Source organism: Alligator sinensis, unplaced genomic scaffold (assembly GCF_000455745.1).
Source record: "Alligator sinensis unplaced genomic scaffold, ASM45574v1 scaffold412_1, whole genome shotgun sequence".
Classification (NCBI taxonomy): Eukaryota; Metazoa; Chordata; order Crocodylia; family Alligatoridae; genus Alligator; species Alligator sinensis.
In genome coordinates this window covers 518,121-542,689 of record NW_005842474.1, presented here as the reverse complement: position 1 = coordinate 542,689, position 24,569 = coordinate 518,121, and the positions used below count along the sequence as shown (strand labels likewise).

At 41.3% G+C, this 24,569-nt stretch overlaps 1 protein-coding gene across 1 annotated transcript in view; it reads right to left on the bottom strand.

Moving 5' to 3' along the window:
• Positions 1-10,587: 10,587 nt before the first annotated feature.
• NWD2 (NACHT and WD repeat domain containing 2) overlaps positions 10,588-24,569 on the bottom strand; it is a 93,803-nt gene continuing 79,821 nt past the window's right edge. The window contains exons 5-8 of the mRNA XM_025212594.1: positions 22,377-22,580; positions 20,027-20,171; positions 17,867-18,456; positions 10,588-16,264 (exon numbers count right to left, since the gene is read on the bottom strand). Of these exons, the coding sequence (XP_025068379.1) occupies positions 12,332-16,264; positions 17,867-18,456; positions 20,027-20,171; positions 22,377-22,580 (4,872 nt within the window). The 3' untranslated portion in view covers positions 10,588-12,331. The remainder of the gene's footprint in view (positions 16,265-17,866; positions 18,457-20,026; positions 20,172-22,376; positions 22,581-24,569) is intronic.

Here is a 24,569-nt window from a genome sequence, read left to right as displayed (position 1 = left end):
TGCTGGTGGACCGTGGCAGGAACATGCAGTGCCCAGTGCACATGCATGGCATGGGACAGGCATACAGGTGGTGACTGTGTGCTAGGCACTAGCGGCGGGGTCCAGGCAGGCTGCTGTGGCTGGCCTGGAGCCGGCTGGAGTGGGACCTGGTGGCAAGAGGCTGGCTTCAGGTGGCCCAGGGTGATGCTGGGCTTGGCAGGTGCCTGCACTCCCCAGCACAATGCAACGGCACAGGCCTGACAGCTGGGCAGTGAGGCGGTGCCAGGGAGTGGCACCAGGGTGTGGGCAGCCTGCCATGGCTGGCCTAGGGCCTCTGCAGTGACACTCAGTGGCCATAGGTTGGTTGCAGGTGGCCTAGGGCCCCAGTGTCCCTGCAGTTTTTTAAGGGCTAGGGGCTGAGGCAGGCAAAGAGCCACCCCAACTCTGAGGCTGGAGAAGCTCCCAGCCCCAGGGCCCTGGGGCTGGGCTATAGGTGGCCCCCTAGTGGTGGGGCTGGTCAGCAGCAAATTTGCTCCTGGTCAGTGTCTACACATGCATTACTGTGCAGTGACTAAGCATGAGTAAATTTGCTACTTGTATTTATAGGTAGCAAATTTACTCACAATTAGACCAAATTACTGTGCAGTAAACATCTGCACATGTAAACGGTGATGCTTACTGTGCAATAATTTGGTCTAATCAGAAGTAAAGCATCTTATGGAGATGTACTCACTGTGTATTAAGGTGCTATTTAGCTGCTTAGCTTGAGTAACTGCAGGTGGATCTGACTTTACACAAGAATTGGTTACTGTTTATTTAAACTCAAACCAAAGAGTCAGATTGTGGACCCTCTTGCCCACACTGATAATCACAGATGTGTGTTTTGCACTCTGATCCTTCATGCTCTCTTTTGTGTTCTTGTCTTTGTTTTAAACATCCATATTGTACACAACTGCCTTATTTTTAAAGCCTGTTATTATGGTTGAAAAGTCAAGCACACAAAAATTCGGATATGCCAGAAATAAGGTAACCTGTGTAATCCTTTGGTTACCTTGTGCATAGACCTCCTAATATGGCCTTTAAATACATGCTTGCTTACCAAGTTTTTGGCAGAATCCTTGCCCCATTCAGTCTACCTAATGGGAAGCTGTTCAGTGTATAGTTCTCTCATTATTGTTAAGTATATGACCCATGCCTTTTTTATGGTATGTTATTCAAACCCTACTCTGAAAACAGAATTATTTTCTCATGAGCTTTTCTATGGTACTTTTTGTGATAGTATCTCAGCGCTTCACTAGCAGTGAATTTGTCTTAATTACCCTATGAAATTACCCTTGTTTTACATAGTGAAATTGATTCATGGAAAACTCATAGGTTTTCCTTTGTCATTCAATGTTATATTATTTTAGAGCTTTACAGGCAACGTGGAATTTATTTTCCCATTATTCCTGTGAGGAAATTATGTTCCCGTTGTGCCTCATTTCTCTGTATGCAAAGAGAGATTTAGATTAAAACTACCCATGGATTTTAGGTGTCAGATTTGGCTGACCTGGGGCCTGATTTCTCAGAGTACATAGCATTATATAGAGCACCTTATATATTCAAAGTCCTGCTTCCATTAACTTCAGCTTCCACTATGAATGCTCAACACTTATTCTGATCAGACACCAGGATCCCGAGTCAGGTACCAGAAACGAAGAACATGCAATATGTGACTGTCTCCCAGAGGTCTGAATTGCATGGGAACTTTACCTTTTGTGGGACCATCTTTATCTTCCTGCAAACCCCTGCTCTTTTTATTACATATCTCCCTCATTACACCTTCCCAGATTCTTCCTCAGGGCATGTCTATCCAGTGTATTCAGTGAAGCAGATGTCCTGTGTCAAAAATAGTATTTGGTCATTAAAGATTAAAGATTCTTTCATAATGCATACACACAAGGGGGTTGAATTAATGTTGCTCAAGCAGGCTTAATTATGCTGTTTTCTAACTTTTGATGCATGACTATCTTTTCTTAATAGTGGTCTTTAATTATAGGCGTGAATGAGCATATAATTTTCTTGGTTCTTAAAAAGAAGAAAAGAGATTGAAAAAGTTAAAATTCCATTTTATACACTATCGTACTTATATGGTTCCTAAGCAGAATTTGATCAATCTATCCATCACAGATCTCTGTCTTAGGAGCCAAGGGCATAACTGGCAGCAGTAGTAGCTGATGTTTGCTGACAGCTGTAGAATGATAGTACTTTTGACACATTGGTATCCATTTTTTAAAATGGAAGGAAGTCTGTTCTTCTGGACATTAATTCTTTTGTAAAATCCCTCTCCAAATGAGTCTTACCTGCTGCAGCAAGGCTCACCAAGGGGATTTAAGGCTCCCACCCCAACCCATTCCCCAACAATCCTTTCTTCCAGGCCTATATCTTTTCCAGCCTTGGCTTCTCATTGTCCCTTCCTTCTTACTTAAATAGCCCTCATTTCCAGACGTGATTCCTGCTGTAGGACTTTGCTTTTAAGTGACTTTAGGACCAACGTGATGGTTCTGCATAGTGAGGGTCTCTGCAGCATCACAGAACAGATATTGTCTGGCAAATATCCTATCATTGTGCCTAACAGGATAGCTTGGCTCCAACTGCAGGGATCATAACCAAAGGATTAGTTTCTACATTCTTTCAGCTTTTGGCTTCTCTTTGGAAATTGATCCCTGTAATGGTAGAGACTGTAATATTTATTTCACATAAGCTATTAAAATGCAGTCAAATGGAAATGAATGACTTTCCATGTCTGCCAAAGGAAGAGACTTGAAGGTAGCCTAAAGGTGAGAAGCTATCTGTCCTATTACATCTCCCTTCAGCCACTTAGTACTTCAGAAAGAGATTCAGGTGCTTTAAAAAATATTTATAATCTTGAGTACATTCTTTAATGGATTATAACAACTTTAAAGTGGGTCACATTTGTGGTCTAAATACTTAATAGTGACTCTTAGTAACTAATCCTTAATAATTAAAGCTATCCAAAGGACCTAGTCCACATATTGGTGTGATTACCTGAACAATGAAGTGTGAAAAATAAGCTGTTTGTATCAAAGACAACTAAGAAATTCATTTCAGAATTGTCCTTTCACTCTCCTGATAAGCTTTATAAAAATACAATGCAAAAATAAGTCTTAAAAAAGTCTTTTAACTATTTTAACTAACTAATGCAGTTATTTTTTATTATAACTTTTCTGCCAGGTACTGGTTAGCAGCAAGAAAGGCCGGGTTCACATTTTGGGGTGCCCTTTAAATCATACCAGTGGCTCGAGCCCCCACCCAAAATTTGGCAACACTAAATTTGCTGGGGTATCCTGTATAGACAAAAACCACTCCCCACAAGCAGCATAAATCAAATTTATTGCAGAGAATAAAAACAAACAAACAGAAAAAGAAAACACTAAATATAATTTAAAAACACTATTAACCAGACAGTAAAGTCTACAGGTGGCCTCTTGGGGGAGGCTTCAGCCATTCCCAGGCAGTCTAGGACTTGGGCCTCCCCAATGGGTAGTTCCTGGGGCCTTTCAGCAATGGGGGGCCCCCACTGGAGAGTCCTATGAGCTGCTCCTTAGATTCACTGTGTCGTGGGGAGTTGCACGAGAGCGTGGGTCCTTCTGCATTGCAAGGGGTTCTGTTGCTCCTGGAGAAGTGGTAGAGTGCCGGTCTTTGCTCCCACAGTGAGGCTGTGTGGGTGTCTGGAGGGGGAGGGAGTGACAGCGGGTTCAGTCAGCATGCATACACCCCAAAAGGTCGGAGCGAGATTATATGCTTGCTGAAATGAAAACTGCAGGCCCAACTCAAACAGGACCCAGGTTGATGACTGGCTACAGCTGGCCCAACCACATAGCTTGACTGGAGCAAAGGACCATGTTAGGTCATGATCAGAGATCCGGGTTTTTTGTTTGTCATTGGAAAAAAATGTGAATTTTCCCTTTTACCTGAGAAAAACATGGATTTTTTTTAAATTTCAACAGAGGAACACACGGATTTTGCTCAGAGCTCTGTGCAGGCTGGCAGAGTTCCAGCCTGCAGGGGGTTGTGGGGAGCAGGATGAGGGCGGTCAGGCAGGGGGCTCCATGTGCATGTATATGCACATGGCCACCAGGCAGCCTGGAGAGCAGCTCCCACAGGTAAGTCGGGGGCGGGGTGGGGGGAGAGATTGAGGCAGCTATACAGAGGGAGGGGAAGGAGTTGGATAGGACAGGGCCAAGGCTGTGGCTGGGGCTGCTGTCCAGCTGGGCGGTGCATGGGGCTATGTGCCCCCCAGATCTGTGTGCAGGGCAGGGCAGAGCAGGGGTAGGCTGCCCACTGCAGGCTCAGGCTCCCCACCTTCTGTCTTCTTGCTGGGGCCTCTACAGCCCAGCAGGTGGGTCCCGGCATGGCAGGGCAGAGCAGGGCTAGGCAGGGAAGCTTGTTGCAACTGCTGCGAGCCCCTCACTGCCCTAGCAATGTGCCCTCTGCCCGCCCCAGAGCAGTGGGGTAGCACCGCAGGGTTATGCCCCTCACTGCTCTGGAGTGGGCAGGGGGCATGTTGCCAGGCAAGCGAGGAGCCTGCACAGGCTCAGCAAGCTTTCCCCCAGCCCCACTCTGCCCTGCTGTGCTGGATCCTGCCCAACAGGCTATGGAGGCCTCAAGGAGAAGGCAGCAGGATGGGGAGCCTGAGCCTGCAGTGGGCAGCCAGCAATTCTATGCTTTAAGCCAGCTCTTGCCATGTCTACATGTGCTATTAGTATGCAGCAATAAACTCTGGTACATATTATGCCAGAGTTTATTGCTCTGAGGCACGCTGTTAGAATGTGTACTGGAGACCACAGCACATTGAGCCATGCTATGGAAAGCCTGGCTGGAGCACAAAGGAAGCCTGGGCAAATACCAACTTATTGCAGAAATACATAGTCAGTGACCCTACAATTCCCCAGCCAGGATTTGACCTGCCGAGAAAGATTTGGTCCTCCTTAAATTGCATCCAGACAGTTCATACAAAATGTGGACACCTACTCTATAAATGGAGAATCAAAGAGAGCCCGGGTTGTGATTGTGGTGCAATTTTTTAGATGGTACAACACCTTGTGAACGATTGCCCAGTTAGAACTTTTAATGGTGATGTAAAATCAATTCATGCAGCTACCCCTGAAGCAGGTGAATGGTTATCAAATTTAGATATTAATCTATGAATGCTGTAACCCTAAAATGTCAAACAAAAGAAGAAGTGTGAGGCTAGCTGGCAGGCAGCCCCACAGTGAAGCACCCTTGTGCCTCAGTCAGCCATGTCAATGTCTACACATGCGGTGCTGTGGACTTAAAAACTGCAGCAGGATAGTAACTGTATTTACAAGTTGTGGAGTTTATTAGTTTCTTGTGGCATAATAGGGCCACATGTCTGGATGCCAAGATGTTTACTGCAGAGTTAATTAGTCTACTGTACAGTAAATATCTCATGTAGACATTCCCTCTGCATCTTAGTCTGTTCTGAGTTCAAATTGGTCACTATTGCAAATTAGAGCAGTCCCTGCAGTGCTTATTGACTGTCTCCTGCTGGTGGGCTAATGTCTGTTACTGGAGGCTCCAAAGCCTCGTAGGGCTGGAAAGAACCTCAGTGGTCATCTAGACCACTGCCCTGAGGAGCTGCAGACTCAACTGTTCTTAAACATTCCTAGATACATGCCTAGCAGCCTCTTCTTGGTGTTTTTTAAAGACACCTATAGAAACAAAACTTAATTGCAGGGTCAATATAGAGGACTTGCATGATATTTGTGTTATGCCATTTTTACAAAGGAAATCATATACACCAGTTCTAATCACTTACCATGTCTGTACTATCAATATAATGAATATATATGTAAATAAATATTTATTAATGAGCAAAGAATCTGGCCAGGCACTGACTGGCTTACTGGCTGGTGAATTTGTGTAGGTCAGGGACAGTATCCCTATTTCTGAATTTCTCTATTGCTGGGTTTTTTCTTTTCCCTGCCTTCTTCCCCCCCTCCCTTCTCTGCCTTACCTTTTATCTTTCTAATTTTTACCTATTTACATTCTCACTAACATCCTGCCACACCTTTAGCTCCTCTCATTCCTTGGAGTCTCAAAACAAGAATGATACCAGCTTTTCATTCTGCAGAGAGTAAGCTTCATTTCCTGTCCAGCCTCTTTTGGAGACCTCCCAATGAAGCAGGTTCTACTAGTTCTATAGGCAATTCCTTCCACTGAATTATTACGCGTCCAATTAGGAATTTTCTTTCCTGAGATTGAATCTAAATCCTGCTGTATTTTAAACCCATTGCCTCTTGTCCTACCCTGTGTAGATAATGATAACTATTTTCTTCATCTTCTTTATGGCACTCTTTCAAATATTTGAAAACTGGCATGATGTCTCCCTTTAATCTTTTCTCCTAGCTAAACATACCTAATACCTTCAGCTTTTTTTCACATCGCTTGCATATCAATACCTTTAGCGTCTTTGTTGTTCACCTCTGGACCTTCTCTATTTTGTCTAAATTCTTCTTAGGACAAGTTCTCCAGGAGAGGCCTAACCAACAACATGTGGAACTATCACATCCTGTGACTTGCCTGCAATGCTTCTATTGATGAAATTGCAAATATTATTGTGAGGTTTTATTCCTGACTCTGCTGAGTTTGTAATCTACCATAACCCCTATGTCCTTTGTACATATTACTGCCAAGCCAGTAATTCCCTGTTCTGTCTTTTGCGTCTGCCTTTTCTTTCATATGTGTAGCACCTGCATTTGACCTTGCTGAATTTCATTTTGTTGTCTATAACTCAGTTCTCCAGTTAATCAAGTTCCTTTTGAATGTTAAGGGATTGGCGAGCAGGGGCAGGACTTGGAGCTATGCATGTTCCGAAGCAGAAGTAGCAAACCATAATGTTCCCATAATGTTCCTTGTATTTTTCTGTGATTAAAAACTCTTTGAGCCCTCTAAATGTGAGCCCCTTTCAATCTGTGGGGTAAGAGGTGGTTGAAGCATCCCAAGCAACCTCAGGTGATGCCAGGACCTGATGCTGCACCTGTGGCTGGGAGGCATGCTGGATGTGGGGTGGGGGGACTAGGGGCAATGCGTAGGGGGTGCACGCCCTGAGCGTAGCAGTGCACCCCCTGCATTGTCGGCAGCGCCTGTGGGCGGCCGCTGCTTGCTACCCTGCCACTGACACCACCAGCAGTGTCTGTGGGTGGTCAGCAATCCTCACTGGCTGCTGCCGCCAGTGGTGCATACAGGTGGTTGGTGCTTGCCACCTCCCCTCCCTCCCACTGCCGACAGTGCCAGTGGTGTCTGCGGGAGCTCACTGCTGCCATGTTCCCATTGCCACTGCTGTGCTCCCGCCACCACCAGCACAGCCGTGTCCCCCAGCTGCCGAGTGCACGCACTGTTAATGGGGGAGACAAGGAACTGTGGCCACTGGGTGCTCCAGGGCTATGGCATTGGCTCAGCCCAGCAGGTGCAGTGAGTGCTAGTCTGGGTGGCGGCGGGAAACATTGTGGCCCCTGGGAGCTCCAGGGGCTGCAGTGCTTGCTCTGCCCAATGGGACCAGCTCACTGCTCCAGCTGGGAAGACTCTTCCATAGAGAGCATTGACTCGTTGCTCCTGCCAGGCAGAGCCTGTGCTACAGCCCTGGAGCATCCCGGGCATACTGGAAGACTTCAACTTGGGCAGAATAGCTGTGGGGAGTGGCCACAAATTGATCGAACAAGAGCACAGTTATGTGCATTAGAGAGAATCCGGTCCTGAAGTGGCATAACTTTGAGCGCTTTAAGCCACATAACAAGTGCTTTAAGTCACATAAAGGAGCTAATATGCAGTCAATCCAGAGGTTAAGAACTCCAGAAGCCACCTAAAATTACCACTAGCAAGGCCCTAATGATCCCTTCTAAAGTGTTTGCAATCCTTCCAAGTTTTGTGTTTCTACAAATTGGATCAGTAGACTATTTCTCTATTCAGACTGTCCCATAGAAAACATTGTGCAGTAGGCATATAACTTTCTCTGGATGACTCAGGCGTGGCTTCAGGGTTGGATCCAGGTGGGGTGCACTTGCACCCTGATTTGATTCCTTCTTTACCCAAAGTTTAAAACCACCTGCCTGGCTGTGGCAGTATTTCTAGTTGGGCAGTGCTGAGGGAGTCAATTGCTTTCATGGCTCATTGTAATCTGCCTGGTGGTTCCAAACTCTTCCTTCCATAGGTGTTAATGACCCACTTTTCTTTTAAATGGTCTTGATGTTCCACCAATCAATCTATCCTTTGTTCTACAATTCTACTATTGGTTAGGTGCCCCTGTTGCACAGCCCTTGTTTTTAACGTATTCCAATTAAGTTATATTTGTTTTTGCTTGAATCTTAAACTGAATAATTCAGCCTTAGGCCCCTGGCATATTAGTAAAGCATCTAGTTTATTTTTAACTGGAAAAAATGTGTTGTTTCACATTGGCACCCTTCTTTTTGAAATTCTAAATTCACATGTGCTTAGCTTCCACTTTTTACTGAAAGACTCCACTTTCAAATTTCAGTCCAATTTCCCTAATTTCCCATAAGTATATTTTTCAGCTGAAGCCTAAATTAATTTTCTTGGAGAGACTTCTCCATTATGTGAGACTTCTTCATAGCGTACTTAGTAAGACCATTAGGTTGGGTAGAAGCAGATACATTATTGTGGCCAATAAGATGACCTCCCCAATAATTAGATTCAATGCATGGAAACTTATAAATGTGTTATAATTTTCCATGTATGGAACCTAATTAGTGGAAGGTTCTCTTAAATTTGTTCCCCTTCAGGGATGTGGTGGGGAAAGCAGTGGTGGAGAGCAAGGGGCCAGACCCCTCCCATTGCTCCCTTGCCCCTTACTCTCATTCCACATATAGTTTCATTCCACATACCATTTGGCAGCAGCTTTGACAGGGTTAACTTCATACCTGTTCTAATAGTGGTCTCTCCCACAGGAGGGGGCGTTGAGGCTGAGGAAAGGACTCTGCCTCCTCCCTGCAGTGTGGGCCTCAAATCCCTGGGCTGTGCTGTAGTAGGTAAGACACTGTTTCCTACCACTTTTCTCCTGCATTCAGCATACTTCCCTCCTCCCAGCTGTGCCCAGGGTAGAGGAATGGGGAGTAGGCACGGAAACAGAGGGCCAGGCAGCAGGAGGGCACATGGCAGGGGCCAGGCAGCAGGGCTGGGTGAGGAGGGTGGAAATAGATAGCTACTTTTCAGCACTGCAGACCCGAATGGGATGCCTAAACCTCAGAGAGGTGGGATTTCAAAGACATCCATGTTCTTGGTGATTTATAGCTTAGGTAGCTCCCTCTTCAGGACTGTGGCTGAACACATCTAGTACCTACATGTTGGGTACATTAAATCATTTATTATATCTATCCTTCAGGTATTTTTAATGCAGTGATTCTCAACCAAGATGCCACAGCAATGCAGCAATTGTTCTCTGCAACAGAACAATTGCTTTATTTTTCTACATTGAAAAAAAGAGTGAAACCTAAGGGCATGGGTGTCTGGTGCCTCTTGACTCAGGGGAGGCACATGCCCCCCCAACACCAGTCAGCAACCGATCCCACTGACTAGGAGGGGGTACCCCAGTGACCGATACCACTGACTGGGGAGCTCCCCCGGCGACCGATCCCACTGACCGGGCGGCGGAGGGGGAAGGAGTCTCCCGGTGGCTGATCTCACTGTAAAAGCAGCCATGCCACTTCCAGAACTTCTGTGACCACTTTTGCTGGCAGCCCTGCTTGCTGCCGGCACTCGCAGGGAGGCACTGGTTCTCCCGCCTGCCCCCCTGCCTGCCCGCTAAACAGGGAGCACGGCCTGACAGGGGGTGCACCGGCCCTCTGAGGGGGTGCACATGCACCCCCGTGCACTCCCTACGCGTCACCTCTGCCTAAGGGCATTTTTACATGTGCTGTGGGACGTGGTGCTGAGTGCTTTTAATCACATGTATCATCCCTGCACTGAAAAAATGGCAGTAGGGCATTTTGAACTTAAGCTCATTGAACACATTTTATTTCAAAGCACGCTGCTGCTATTTTTTTTTAGCACAAAGACGCATGGTGATGCTGATGCACATGACATGGAGGGCTGCTGTAGTGCACTAATTTTTACACTTCATGCAGACTGCTCTGACATGCTGGATTTCCAGGCTCCGCGCATGTGTATAGGAGCCCTAAGAGCTGGCATTTTTCGAGGGTGCCTTGAGTCCAAAAAGGTTGAGGATGTCCACTGTTCTAATGGACTGACAGCATCTGAATAGGACTTTGTGAATGCCGGGGCCCCAAGAGTGCCTGAGCTTTAGACTTAGGCATCTAAAGTGAGAATTAGGTGCCTAAGCTCCCTCATGTATCTACCCTTATTTATTTTGAATATGGCCCCATAGAACCTATAACTGCTCAGTAGCTTAGCATTTGTCAGGAGTGAAATTTACTGTTATTCAGATAGCCAATTCATAGCTGATATTTCATGTAATGCCCTTATTGGAGCTTTGTTGATTTACATCAACTGATGTAAAATTCAATCCCCATTTTGAACTTGCTTTAAAGATAAAACACATACTAGTGTGTTTACTTAGTTTATTCATACAAACAATGCATACACAAGACTGTATATTGTTTGAAGACTGCAATAGATTTCTAATTTAACAACTCTGTAACAAAATTTTAACTAAATTCAACATTTATGAAAATATAACTCTCTGATTGGGTAATTTTCCCAACAATACAAAGTTTACATAAAAACATTCAATATGATCTATTAGTTGCAAACAAGTTAGGAAAAGTCATTCAAGTCACTTAGTATACTATATTGGCTTTTACATAGCACATTCACACACTACATTAAACCTCTAGGTTAGCATTCATTTCTTGGAAATTTTGCGGCATGGAGTTCTAACTTCCACAAAATAAAATGTTGTTTTACTGAAATCCTCTGAAAAGTTTTCCAAGGACATGCCATGTTTAAGATAAGTATAGGGGAGAAAGACTTCACACCATTTAGATGTTAACAGCCATTTATTTTACTGAGGTGAGAGTGTTTCTCTTAAAAATAGTTGACAATATTTAACAATTTCTGCCATGAAATTGATAAAACTGTACAAAAGGCTCAGAATAGGCGTAAAGTGGGGAGTGAAACATAAAGAAGCATATTAAGGGTATGTAGAAGTAAGAAATCCATTACAAATTGGAACAGTAAAGAACCTTTGGAAAACCTTTAGGTTATAATGGAATATTTCAGCATGTATGCAGGCATATTCTGTTAGTCCCAGAGTATTTGGTCATCTGAACTGTGTTTTAACACAGGAAAAAATAAGAATGATAGTAAGGCAAATGTTATCAAGATTAATGTACGGCATGTCTGAATGCATTCTTTTAAGATTACCGCAGGGATTTATGAGATATTTCAAAATTTCACATAACTGACGGAATAGTAACCTTTTAACATAAAGAGAAGTGAACAGGTATCTGACTGTTTATCTATAATGCCCTTTCTCTTTGAAAATATATTCTTTTTATCCAGTACTAATAAGCATAGTGAAAGAGACATAAAAACAACAGTTAGTTTTAGTGTTCAACTTCTATTATGACTTAGGTAATACTGTAAGGAGTTTTTATATTTCTTATCAGAATTCAGAAACCAGAAATCCCTGCATGTTATTTTTTGTTCATTTAGATAAAGACTGATTTATCTGTTAAATATCACATGCTGACTTGTTTGCTCATTAGCTCCCACCCCTTTCAAACCAAAGGTTAATCCCAATTAAAAAAATTAGTAGCTATTTATTTTTAAATGATGATGGAATGTATCAAGTGTTCCAGGTTGGCAGATGACATTTTGTCATTGCACCATCAAGCAGAAAAACATTTTTGCAAGTAGGTTTATAAACCAAGGTCAGTAGTAGATTTAGCTTTGTCCACACCCAGGTTACCTGGATTATAAAAAAGTTTTGCCTCCTCTCCCCATTAAGGGGAGTCTTATCTCTAGTTAAAGTACTGTCAACTCCAAAATAAGATATTCTAACACCTGTAGCAGTTTAACAATTTTATAATAGTATTGCTAGAAATTTTTAGTCAAGGCCCTGGATGAAATCTTGGACTAACTCTTACATTCCAAAATTTTAAAAACCCTGCAGCCCATTCATTAAACATTTGCTTTGCACTTATTGTTTACACAAACGTTAGAACAACTGTTGCTAAAAATGGCCCTCTGCTGTTTTAGTTTTTCAAGAAATGCACTGTTGTTTATTTCTGAAACAGAAGACAAGTCTATACACATATATTATATATTAAGATAAACTAGCTCAAGCATATGATCAATTGTCAGCAGCAAAATTGTGTGTTCTGCAATCTATGGCTGAGCATACTCTGTCATAGCAATAATTGTGTTTTTTGGTTGGTGTTGCTTCACTTGCTTCGGGGTCTGTCACCGTGATAGGGCTATCTCTAGTAAAGACCTCAGTGGACTCTCTCCAAATACAGTCTGCAGTTGCTTTGAAGCTATAATTGTGACATTTAGGCCTAATCACTTGTGTTCCGTTGTTGAAAATTTGACGGCTATTTGAAGTAGCAATTTTAATTTTCAGTGTGGCATCTACTCGATCCACTACAGTGTAAGTACCTATGCTTCCATCATCAAAGCCTATAATAATATTCAAATGCCTCTGAGAGAGTGCAAGAAAAGTTGGATTTTTGTAAAGGGAACAGGCACCGATATTTTTACCATCTGCCAGTCTCATTACAGTTAAGCTAGAGACTGCACCATTATCGTCATCATCTTCACTACGAAAACAGATGTACACAAGGTAACGGCCATCACGAGACAGCCTTTGCCGCCAGATAATGCCAGGGGCATGCACTACACGAAGTTTGCCACTTTGTAAATCGAGCACGTTGATATTCTCATCACCACGGGATATAATTCCTACTTTCCCATTGGGGGATATTTCAAAGTCTTCTAAATTTTTTAAGAAATTGTTAGGCAGTTGTACACGTCTGCAGATTACTTCCTCTGTCAGACTCCAGATATTCACAGTTTCAGTAGATGTTATAAATACAACAACATCTGGACAGTCTGGAATCAGTTTAATATTAACAATGGTTGTTCCATCATCACAACAAAACTTCTTGGTTATGCTTCCTGTCCAGAGACTTACTGCCAACACTTTATTCTTTGTCATTCCAACTACAAATGTATTTGCACTAGTTATAAATGCATTCTGTAAGGCAACTAGAATATTACAAACTCTGTGTCCTGTAGCCAGCCTCCAAACTCTGGATGCATTTTGTTCACATAGTGAGACAACAAACTGATCATTGTGAGTAATCATCAACTGGGATATCCTCTGCCCATTAATGCGGAAGATATTGTCACCACTAACAGCGTGCCATACATACTGGCTACATTTGTCATCTGATGTAACCATTATTTCTCCAGAAGAGGTCAGCACACAGTTTTCAACAATACCTTCATGCTTGAACACAGCTTCAATAAATCCAGTGCTAAAGTTCCACTTATGAACAGCTTCTGATCCATCCAGTGTATAAATTACCTCACCTCTGGCAGGCAATATTAGTCTCTGAATGGGTTTGCCAGATTTGTCAATGTTGGACATAGCAGTTATGATATCTATATCCCATATGGAAAGAACACCACTGGTGGATAAGGATAGCAGCATATTATGGTGATTTGATTTAATTAGTCTGACTATGGTTCCTGAGATTTCCTGTAAGCTTGCCATGCACTGTCCTGTGTCTCTCCTCCAAACAAAAATGGCTGAGGTATTTTCCATGGAAGCAATTATACAATTGCCATTTTTGGATAACACTGCAGAGATAAAGCGCTCGTTGTGTTTTGCTCTGAACTTTTCAGCCACCTTCCAAACACTAGTGTCGAGAAGTTCAATACTGAGTGCTTTACATACTAAAATTGCACTTTGGTCCTCAGAAAGTTCAATGCTGACAACTTCACTGTCTTCTCTTCTACAATCAAAATCATCTGTCAGCTGGGGATTTGTGATTTCCTCAGTATTCCAAACTGAAAGGCCACCCTCATTGTCTACCATCACCATTTCTTGAGCTGTGTCCAGAACAAGAAGAAATTTCACAAATCCACCAGAAAATTCAGAGGTTACTGTAGACAGCTTCTCTCCACTGCCTAAATGAAATATTGTTGTGGTATTCAGATATTGCCCACAGAAAGCATAGACTCCATCTGGAGAACACTGCACACAAGTGACTTCATACCAGCAGTGGAAGTGATAAAGAGGCCATCCATAAAGTAGGTCTATTACAGTAACATCTTTGCTGGCCTCCAGCCAAGCAAGTGCATGATTAATGGACAATGTAAATCCATTTATAAAATTTGAACCACCTCCCACTCCACAATGTTTTGATCCCTTAATTTCTACTTCAGACAAAAGACAGGAATTTAGATTATCATAAATCAAAAGTGTGTTCTTTGTTGTAGCCACTACAAGGTACTTTTCATCGCTAGTAAGTTTCATTCCTAAAATTACAGATGGAGCAGTTGTAATTTGCCTTAATAGTTGGCGAGTCTCTACATCCCATGTGCTGATGGAGCCATTTTCTAGTGCAGCAATAACCGTACTTGGATTAAAGGTTGGCAAGATCTCAGTGACATGCATGCAACTGGATGACAAGGGCAATCGTTCAGGGCTGTAAGTCACATCCATAGAAGAATGTAGAGGAACAATAGAGCAGTATTTAGGTCCATCTTTGTCACATTCTAAAAGGAGGTGTCTCAGTTTAGGCAATGAGCTTACAACTGGAAGAAGCCTCTGTTGCAATTCAGCAGAGAGTGAACCTGGATATTTTATCACTTTAAACTTTATACTGCGCAAAGTGCTTGCTAGAAATTTCAGCTCCTTTTCTTGTGAGTAGTTATAAGCCAATTCTACATCAGAAAGTGCTTTATCAAACTGCCCTATTTTAATCATTGTGTACAGCCAGCTGAAGTTCATTATGACACCATATAGTAGATCATCTGTTCTTCCGCATCTTGTCAAGTGATGTATGAGTTCTGTCATTTTTCTGTGATTGACAAAAAAGATGTCAGGCTCCAGTGTATTACACTGGAAAACCCATGGCTGTTCTGGTGACTGCCTGTCAAAAGCAGTCTGATCTATACAGTGCTTGTCCTCATCATTCATGTTTCTATCATTGTTAAGGCAACCATTTAAATATTGATCGTTGTTGTAAAAGGATTTTCTTCGGCCACCAGACCAAACTCCAAGGAAATACTCTGCCAAGTTGGTATGCATTTCATGTAAATCTTCCTCATTGTGGAGATACAGTTTTTGGGCAATAAGATGGAGGTGCCTATTTGACCACACTAGCAGTGTTACACTTTTTACTTGCCTTTCTATCAAGTATCCATGCAAGCCTTCCTTAAGTCTTGCAATGTATATGTATGGTACCCTCAGTGGGTTACTTTGCCTGACAATCTCATTTAGTTCATCCATAACGCTATTGTCAAGAGCTAAAATATCTTCCAGTTCCATTTCGCTTAGGCCAGATTTGGACATTGTGATGTAGCCAAGTGCTCTTGACAACAGTTTTGGTCCACACTTGCTTTCCAATGAGCAGAATAACTGCTCTATGCTTTCATGAACAGTAACACGAAGGGAGGACTCATCAACATCTTTGTGAGATCTCCAGTTTCTGACCTCTCTGAAGGTTAAGTTCACAAACATAGGCAGTGTACACTTTGAAAATGCTTCATTGACATAAATTTGTTGCCCTGATGTTACTTTTCTTTTAATTCGTAACAGCTGATGTTTCAGCACTTGGCTACACATCTTTCTATCTCTTGCAGTCAACTCAATATAGTTGTCTTCTTCATGAATAAGGCACCTCAGTTTTTGCAGTATCCCGTGTTTGTTCGGCAGTGTTGATAAGATTATCCGTACTGAACGGGGAAGGTGAATGGGGAGCCACCACAGCTTCCTAGCATCATCGCTATCTGAAAGCTGTTCTAGGGCATCAAATATTATAACCAGTGGTCTGTGAAATGAAGATTCATTCAAGAGATTTATAAACAAATCTCGAAGATCATGTATCTTTTTGGGGTAACTTTGTACTAAGCAACGATAGTTAATTGCTAACTGTTCACAGATACTTTGAAGCAGATTCTTAAGATCTGTACTCATTTCTGTGGATCCCAAAAATCTTGTAATTACCACAGGGTCAGATTCTGGTCCCATCTCTTCCTGCAGCCACATATAAGCCTATAACGTAGAAGCACAGTTTTAATTAATGTCTAAAGTAACATAGCCAAATGAAGGACAACAGCAGAACATAGTATTTTGATTACAATTTAAGAAATAGGAGTACTTTTTTCAAAAACATAAATTCGTTTTTTCAATTTTCTGTTCTGAGTGGAAATGTTCTTAATAGTGGGGTTCTAAGAGAGGTTAATATTTGTATGGACCAAATGAAATACTAGATTATATGTCATCTTTAACCCAAGGCACACTACCAAAGCACTGAAGTCAAGTTCTGCAAAAGGACGTAGGCTCCTATAATGGGATGCACAAAGAATTAAGCACCTAAGCCTACAAATGTAGGCACCTGAAAGTTTGATGTCAGCAAAGTTTTCACCATTAAAGTTCCAGAGAAGGCTAGGGTTCTGCCACTTCATTTTCAGATAACTGCCCCACATTGGCAGATAATAATCTGTACAGCTGAGTCTCCTATTTAAGCCCCTTTGGTATCCAAATATTAGGCAATCTGCACCTAAAGTTACCTTAGAGGCCTGATCTGGTAGGCTTTATTAAATCATAATCAGGCACTGAGCTATGGAGTCAGAGTCCCTCTTGTGTGTGCTCTTTCTCTAGTCCCGTGATTCTTGAACTTCCCATTGTACATTGGCAAAGCTTCAACAGGAAGGTAGAAATCATGCCTCACCCCAGCACTGTCCACAGCCTAAGTGGTTAGGGCACTCTCCTGCATGGTAGATGATGTCAGTTTGTATCCCCTCAGGCTGAGGAGGATATTGAACTTCCTTATTACATAAAATGTGGGTGCCACCCTCATATTTTTAATGAAAGCAGCTGTGGCTGCTGTGTTTTACACTCCAACTTCAAAGCCATTATCTAAAAGGTATGTACTTACCCTCCCCACTCCTTTGGCTGTCTATGTGAATGAAAGTGGCCATGACATGTGTTCTGTACTGAACACAAAGTCTATTTGTGGATATGGGCCAGGTTTACATAATAAAACTATGATTTCAAATGAAGAGATGAATTCACAGGATTATGAATAGTGCTTCTTTTACTTTCATATGATGACCTGGTTAATTATTGCAAATGTGTTCTGTGAACTAATGATCCTTGCAGTTTTGAAATAAGCACAATTTCTGGAGAAATTCTTCAAAAGATGTGAAACAAACTAGCATAACTTCAAAAATGTGTTTTATTTGCAAAGAGGATGCAATACCAGATAATGATTAAATAGTGCCATGCTGTAAGGGCCTCAGGAAGTGAAAAGGGAGAGAGATGATGCCACAGTGTATTTTATAAAATTATATATTTCATAAATTCATTCTTATCAGTGGTCTAGGAACAGGATAAAGTATTTGCAGTTACTTTAAAAAGCTCTAGTGCAACTACTTTTTTAAAGAAATATGATACGGAGTTGGGGGCAACATTGCCTATTTTCCAAATAAAATGTCAGCAATGTGCAGAAGACTAGACTTTTCCCATACCAGGGGTTAATATTAGATCTATTAGATCTATGCAACAATAAGGGAAAATGGGAATTACCTAGCACTACATACAATTCTGCTACTAAGATTTGCATAATATAAAATATGTTGTTTTTTTGTTTACCTTCTTTGCTACTTCGCCTAACAAAAGGGTTTTTCCAGTGCAAGGTCCTCCATATATGATAAGAGGGTTAATGTGTCCAACTTTGCTAGGCAAAATGTATTTATGAACTATGTTTAGAGCCTCGCACCTATACTCATAGAAAGAGGAGTATGTTTTACATAATGAAGAATGCTGAAGGACTTCATCATAAAGCAAGTCTGTCTCAGTGTCAAAATTCTGTTGTACTGTTGCCTGAATTATATCAATCATATCTTCATAAAACTGTTTACCAAGTCCTTCAATGTAATGATTCTCCACATCTTGTGAATAACCAAGTTTCATGTCGCAATGAGTAATGGAAGTATAGACTCTCAGATTAGATGATGCAACAATGGTTGGAATAAATTCATCCCTGAGTTTGATCAGTTTCTCAAGGGCTTCTGGATCCCGCATAAATTTTCCAGCTGTGTAAGTTACGTCCATATATTTTTCCATCTCTGGAATTTTAACAAAACGTTCAATGTTGGCAATTTTCCGAATGTAACAAACACACTTCTTTAGGAAAGCTGGTGTCTGTTTTCCCAAGGCAAAGTCAAATTCATCTTCAATGGCTGGGGGGGGAAAAAGAATATAGTCAATCTGTTAATGTTTTTTTCAAAATGATCATAGAAGAAAAAACATGTCTGTTTCCTCCAGAATAGAGCTATCCAATTGGGGTTAATGTGTGTCCCAGTAACATGGGGCAAAGGCTCCTGTTACTTTAAGGCAAAGGCGCAACAGGGCATGGCCTGCTACCAGATACAGGCAGCAGAGCACGAATGATCTCCTGGAGAATAAGCAGCAAGGGGGGAGCTGAGCAGAAGCAATACTGGGCTGCTAGGCAATACCAGAATGCTAGCTGCACAGCAAGAGGACAGAGCCGTGGGCAAGTAGCAGGGAAGATAGGACAGCCCAGCTAGGCATGCAGTGGCAAAAAAAGCAGGCTGCTCTGGGAAGTAAGGAGGTACACCTGTGGCTGATCAGGGAGACATCTGCGGGGAGGGGGTGCAGTCTACTGATATGACCCCTGGCACCCAGGCCATAAAAGGCAGAAGGGTGTAGGCCTTGAGGAAGAAAAGAGCTCCTGCCAGCAGGCCATGCGGGGAAGCAGCAGCTGCAGAAAAAAAAAGGTACCTTAAAGGCTGGGAGGGAGCAAGTGGATTGGGACAAAACCTTTTAGCAACCTAAGGACCCAGACTGGGGGTTTGAACCTTTTTATTTGACAGCAGTTGCTGGTGTTTGGGTTTAAGTATAACCAAAGGACTAGGTTGTGTCTACAGGAGTGGTCTGAAGATCATGCAGCAGAGTGCCTAGAAAGCTTGTTTTGAAACCTGCATTGGGTAGGGACGTGACATGCTGACACCTTGAAGCTAAGGTCTGAGATGGTGGACCAGAGTTGAGGTCCTTAGCTAGAGAAAAAGGGCTGAAATTGGGAAGGCTGTTGCCTGAACAAGGGATTAAGGCCTGAGGGGCTGAATTTATGGGCTGGGCTGGGAGGTAAATGAAATTGTGACTGAGTGACTATGGGAGAGGTTGGAGGCCAGGATTAAGGCCTACAGGCTGTTATACAGGCCACTGAAGTATGGAGCCTTTGACTGAGCTAGCCAGAGAGGAGAGGGGCTGACCTTAGAAGTGTACTAGAGTTCAGTGGCACCAGATTCACATCTCCCACAAAAAGGATTTACAGGCAACCTCCTGCATCATTCAGATTTCATCAAGAATCTGGGATAGTAGAGCAGGAGGTACGTGTGTCTGCAGTGCAGGGTGGCGTGGGGGAAGAAAATGCATGGAATATGTCCTGCACAGCATGCAGCCTGGGACAGGGGGGTGGTGAGGCATACATGGTTTTTAGTTGGGAGCCCTCAGCCCCTGGCCACTTCAGAAGTTGTACAGCCCTGCTCCTGAAGGTGGAAAAATACATAAAATTTATCTGTACTATTCAATTTAGTACTAGGTCAAGGTCATGTCAAAATTTGCCTTTTCTTTTAAATTATGCCTGAGAAATGTAAAGCAAAAATATGATTTGATACTTATGCAAGTTTATTCAAATTATGAATGTATACACACACACACACACACACACACACACACACACACACACACATATATATAAATAGTTTGTGTACATATTATAAAATTTACCAGAGGAAAGGTATCTCTTTGCTTGGCTGTGTTTCATTTTTCCTTTCTCATACAGCAACTTCACGGCAGTCTTAAAAATCCTCTTAATCTCTTCTGCTATGTCTTGCCATTTGCTCTCATTCATGGAATTTGCAGAAGATTCCATCTTTTAAAAACAATCATAGTTAAAGAGTATCTGAAATACCAGTTTCTCCATTGCACAAAGAATTAGACTATTATTTAAAATAATAATGCAAGAAGGGAGAATAATTTAAATAAAACAACAAACACTTTTTAAAAATAATAAATATGTATTTGCTCACCCTTATGTTGCACATAATTGTAGGCCCCTGGCAGACGTTACACTAAAAGATGTGATTAACTGGCCTTAAGTAGTGACCTGGCCACATGCTGAATCAATTAATGGTGTGATAAGACAAGGAGTAAGCTACAAAGTTATTACACAAAGTACGCACAAAAACTTTGTGACTGATTCTTGCCATGACTTCAATTGAATGTGTAATGAGAGCCCAGCCTCTGGAGCACATGGGAGCCTTAGAAGACTTCTGTGTGCTCCAGAGTCTGGGAGGCCCTTCAGTTGATTGAGGCTCCCAGCTGGGGCAAAGCATGGTGCATTCCCATCCCATCTTTAATTTTCTTTCAGGGGTTGTAATGTTAAAATAGGCTTTATTCTGACTACAGAATGTAAGTTTCCATGAACTGGCGTAGTGGGTGATATTAAATATAATTAGCACTATTCAAGGTTAAGCTTTTATTGTAAGAATGGCTCAGGTTAGAAAGTGGGATTTAAGAACTGGGTTTGGAGTATCATTTGGGAATGATAATTTACATTAATATTTGTCATGGGACCTAAGAACTGAGAAACGGGTTCAAAGTGTCTCAAATTAAATGGCAAAAGAAGCTGCCGTGTTTCAAAATGTTGGGATTTGTCTCGCTGTGCTTCAGGTCCTCCTTTTCAGAACAGTGATGGTAGTTTTATTTACCTCAGAAGGGTGTAAGGCTAACTCCACTAATGTTTGTAAGGTGCATTTTAGATGCCAGAATTCAGGTCCCCCCCCCTGCCAGATGGTAACAGCTGCTACAAGTTTAAAGCAGGAAAGGAGGTGTAAACAACTTTCTATTTGTCTTTGCTTGCTGCCTGCATTGTAATGGTAACAGCACAGGAGAAAGGGCAAGCTCAGAGGGTCACAATGCCTCAATTCCTTTCCTCCAGAAGCTTCAAAATTGCACAACTTTTTAACATTCTGTGCGTTACATCTACATGGCAGACTATACTACTGTTGACTTACGAACCTTTCTGCTTCCTCTTTTGGGTCAGTAGCTTGGCAAAATATATACAATCTTAAGAAACAAAAATACAAAAAATCTCTAGATTTATTTAACAATACTTTGGGCTTCAGCAAAACTAAAGTTGTGTGGTTTGTTGTTTTTTCCCCCCTAAATAAGTATTTAAAAATCTGCTACAATAAACTTACTTTAGCTTTTTAAGTCCCTGCTGAAACATTTTTTTTCATGTAACAGAAATTGCATTTGGTAACATGGTAAGTGCATGTGATGATTTAGTTCCCTTTTCTCTTATACATACAGTACACATGGAAATGAAGTGACATTTTGATATTATTTGGGATATATCTATCTTAATATATTTTTTCTGTAGGCCAAATTCTGCCCTTGGATGCTTACTGTTTAAGAGCATCATCCTTATTGTTTAAGAGCAGTTTTTATTATGGTCAAAGTAAGCTATGTGTACAGATGGATGGTGACAACAAATGAAACTGTTCAAAAATATTTTACCAAAAGACTTTTTAATGCAATATGAGCACTGATTCAGGATACCATATACGTGTATACTTGGCTATAAACATCTGACTAACTTTAAATATGTTTAAGTATTGTCTAATTTGAGGCCATAGGGAAAAATTCACAGTTTTCCAGTAAAAATCCCTTTAATGGGGTGTTAATGCAAACTAGTACAAATCCTGGGAGAAACTAAGACTTTCCTATTCCAACAAGGAGGAAGCACAGAGGCATTGATCCTGCTATACCACACATATTCATGAGCTCTAACAGTGATCAAAGCCCAATACAACTACCATATTTGTGTCAAGTTTGTAGCCTATGGACAATTCTTATCTCTAACAGCCATTGCATATCATTACTCTTGGGCCCTCTGACTCCTTCAAAATAATGGTAGAGAAGACCATCAGAGGACCAAATTGATATGTGGAAGCAGATACGGAGGTTTGTTTCACTGGGACCCATATATGCATAGTGAATGGTGCTAGTGGATTTAACTCACTATGACTGCTGTGTAGAAGGGATTTTTTTAAAGGACATAGAAATAACTTACAGTGTTATGGTAGTTCTTTAGCATTTCAGATTTTGGTCTGAGGTAATATGCCGGTGGTACTGCATTCTCATCTCTGCAGTACCACTCTTCCAGAAGCCTGGTCTCCAGTTTTGCCTCCACAGCAGCATCTATAATCATTTCAAATTCTGATGATTCAACTTCTCCAGGTATTCGGATGCTTCCATATTTTTCTCCCAATAGGCCCTGTGTATTTGTAGGAAAAGATGGGTTTAGTTTCCTTTCTAGTGATGATAAAACTCTATGGCATAACTGCTTGTCTTCATAAGAATTATTATGGCACAGTAAACAGTTTAATCACTTTGAAGTTACTAGAAAGTAAATATAGCTATTATTGGGAAAGTTATACTGAATGACATTTGATTCAAAGGACTTTGATAAAATTGCATGTTTATTATCTTTTTAATATTAAAATTAACAGAAGTATAAAAGTTCAAGTACACTGAAATTATTAAAATAAAAGCTCAAAATACAGGTTATTAGTTCAATGATTATATATGTATATGGTCTGATGGTTCAGATGATAAATCAGCGTGAAATCCTGTGCGCAAAAGGAGCTTCTTCTCTGTCAAGTAGGTAGGAAGGAAGTGCCATGTAGGTTCTACCGCATGCTTATGGGCATTGCTGTTTGTTAACCTGAGTGATCTTTCAGTATGGTAGGTGTTCAAAGCAGCAACAAGCCTAATTAATTATATAACTAGTTCTATGCAACTAGTTTACTACTAGTATAGCAGGACATATCACCTTTATGGCCAGAATCTCCCAGTGAGAGTGTGGTATAAAGCAGCTACACTACACTGTTATCTAGTCCACAGTCTCTGATAGACAGCATGATACATTTTCCTAAAAGCATTCCAATCCTGCATGATGTCAGTATATTTTAAAGGTAACTTTCTATCAATTTTGGCTTGTGAGTCTCAGATTAATTCATAAGGTGCACAGATTTGGATTGGGGTGTCCTTAACTTCCTTTTGTGTGTCACTTTTATTTTTGTACATTTTTGCCCCTGCTGGATGAAACTTCACATGCCATTTTCAGCTTGGTGATAACATTAAAAATGTAACTATGGCTTACAGCAACAATTATCCAGATTACCATTTTACAACCACATGCTGCTTCACTGTCTCAAGAACTCTCAGTAGCAGGAAATGTTGAACATAGTTGCCTACATAGTCACCCAATGAATGGATGGGGGGGATGAGAGAGGGGGGGATGAGAACTAATTTAAATACCCAGGTGCATACATTTGATGCAGTAAGATAAAGATTTTTAAAATGTCAGCTCTCAAACTGTGATACTTCAGGTTTTTCTAGTGAAACGGGGGAGAGGGGGTTGCATTACATTACAGGGAGATGATGCTGTATATAACTTTTTTGGACAATATATTTTGGGCACTTGTCCTTCACAATAAAAACAGAATTGGGAGATATGGAAAAGTTTGAAAACATTGTCCCCAAAATAAGCAAGTAAACAGATAACTCCTAAATAGTTAGGAACATAATTGGGAACAAAAGAGCTGCAAAAAAGTACTTTTTTGTATTCTCCATATAGTACTTTTTGTATTTGCAGATATTTGATATTTGTTTTGGACTCTGAAAATCCTGACCTACTGAAGTCAGTGGGAGTTTTCCCACAGACTTTAGTAAGTCTAGGACTTCACCCTATACTATTATTTTTTATTTATTTGTGTTTAGTTTTGTTGGTAAAGAGTCTGACATTATTGAGAAACAGTAGAGTAACAAGTGGCAAGAGACCGTGTAAATCTTTCTATTAGTTTAAGTTCTCATGGAAGTAATGTTTATGTAGGCAGTATTTTAGAAATGCATATCAGTAAACAGACTTTGAATTACTGAGACATGGTTTTTAAATAAACTTGAAATCTAAATGAACTTTACATGAAAGTATTCATCGTGGTGGGGAAACTCTAGCTCTTTAGTGGATATCTGTGTACTTGTTTGTTTTGAGAAAGCTGTTATCTTTAGTCTAGTCTGTGATTCTCTCTCTAATTTAATGGCTCTCTTCTAGAAAGATTTGTCTTACTTTTTTTTTTATACAATTCCCTCATTCTTGAAAGAAAGTTTACTGCCCTCATCTTGTCTAATTTTTTGTAGTTCTCCAGCTACTCAGGTGATGCAAGATTTTCTTTTTCAGGAAAAATTAATAACTCATTCTCTA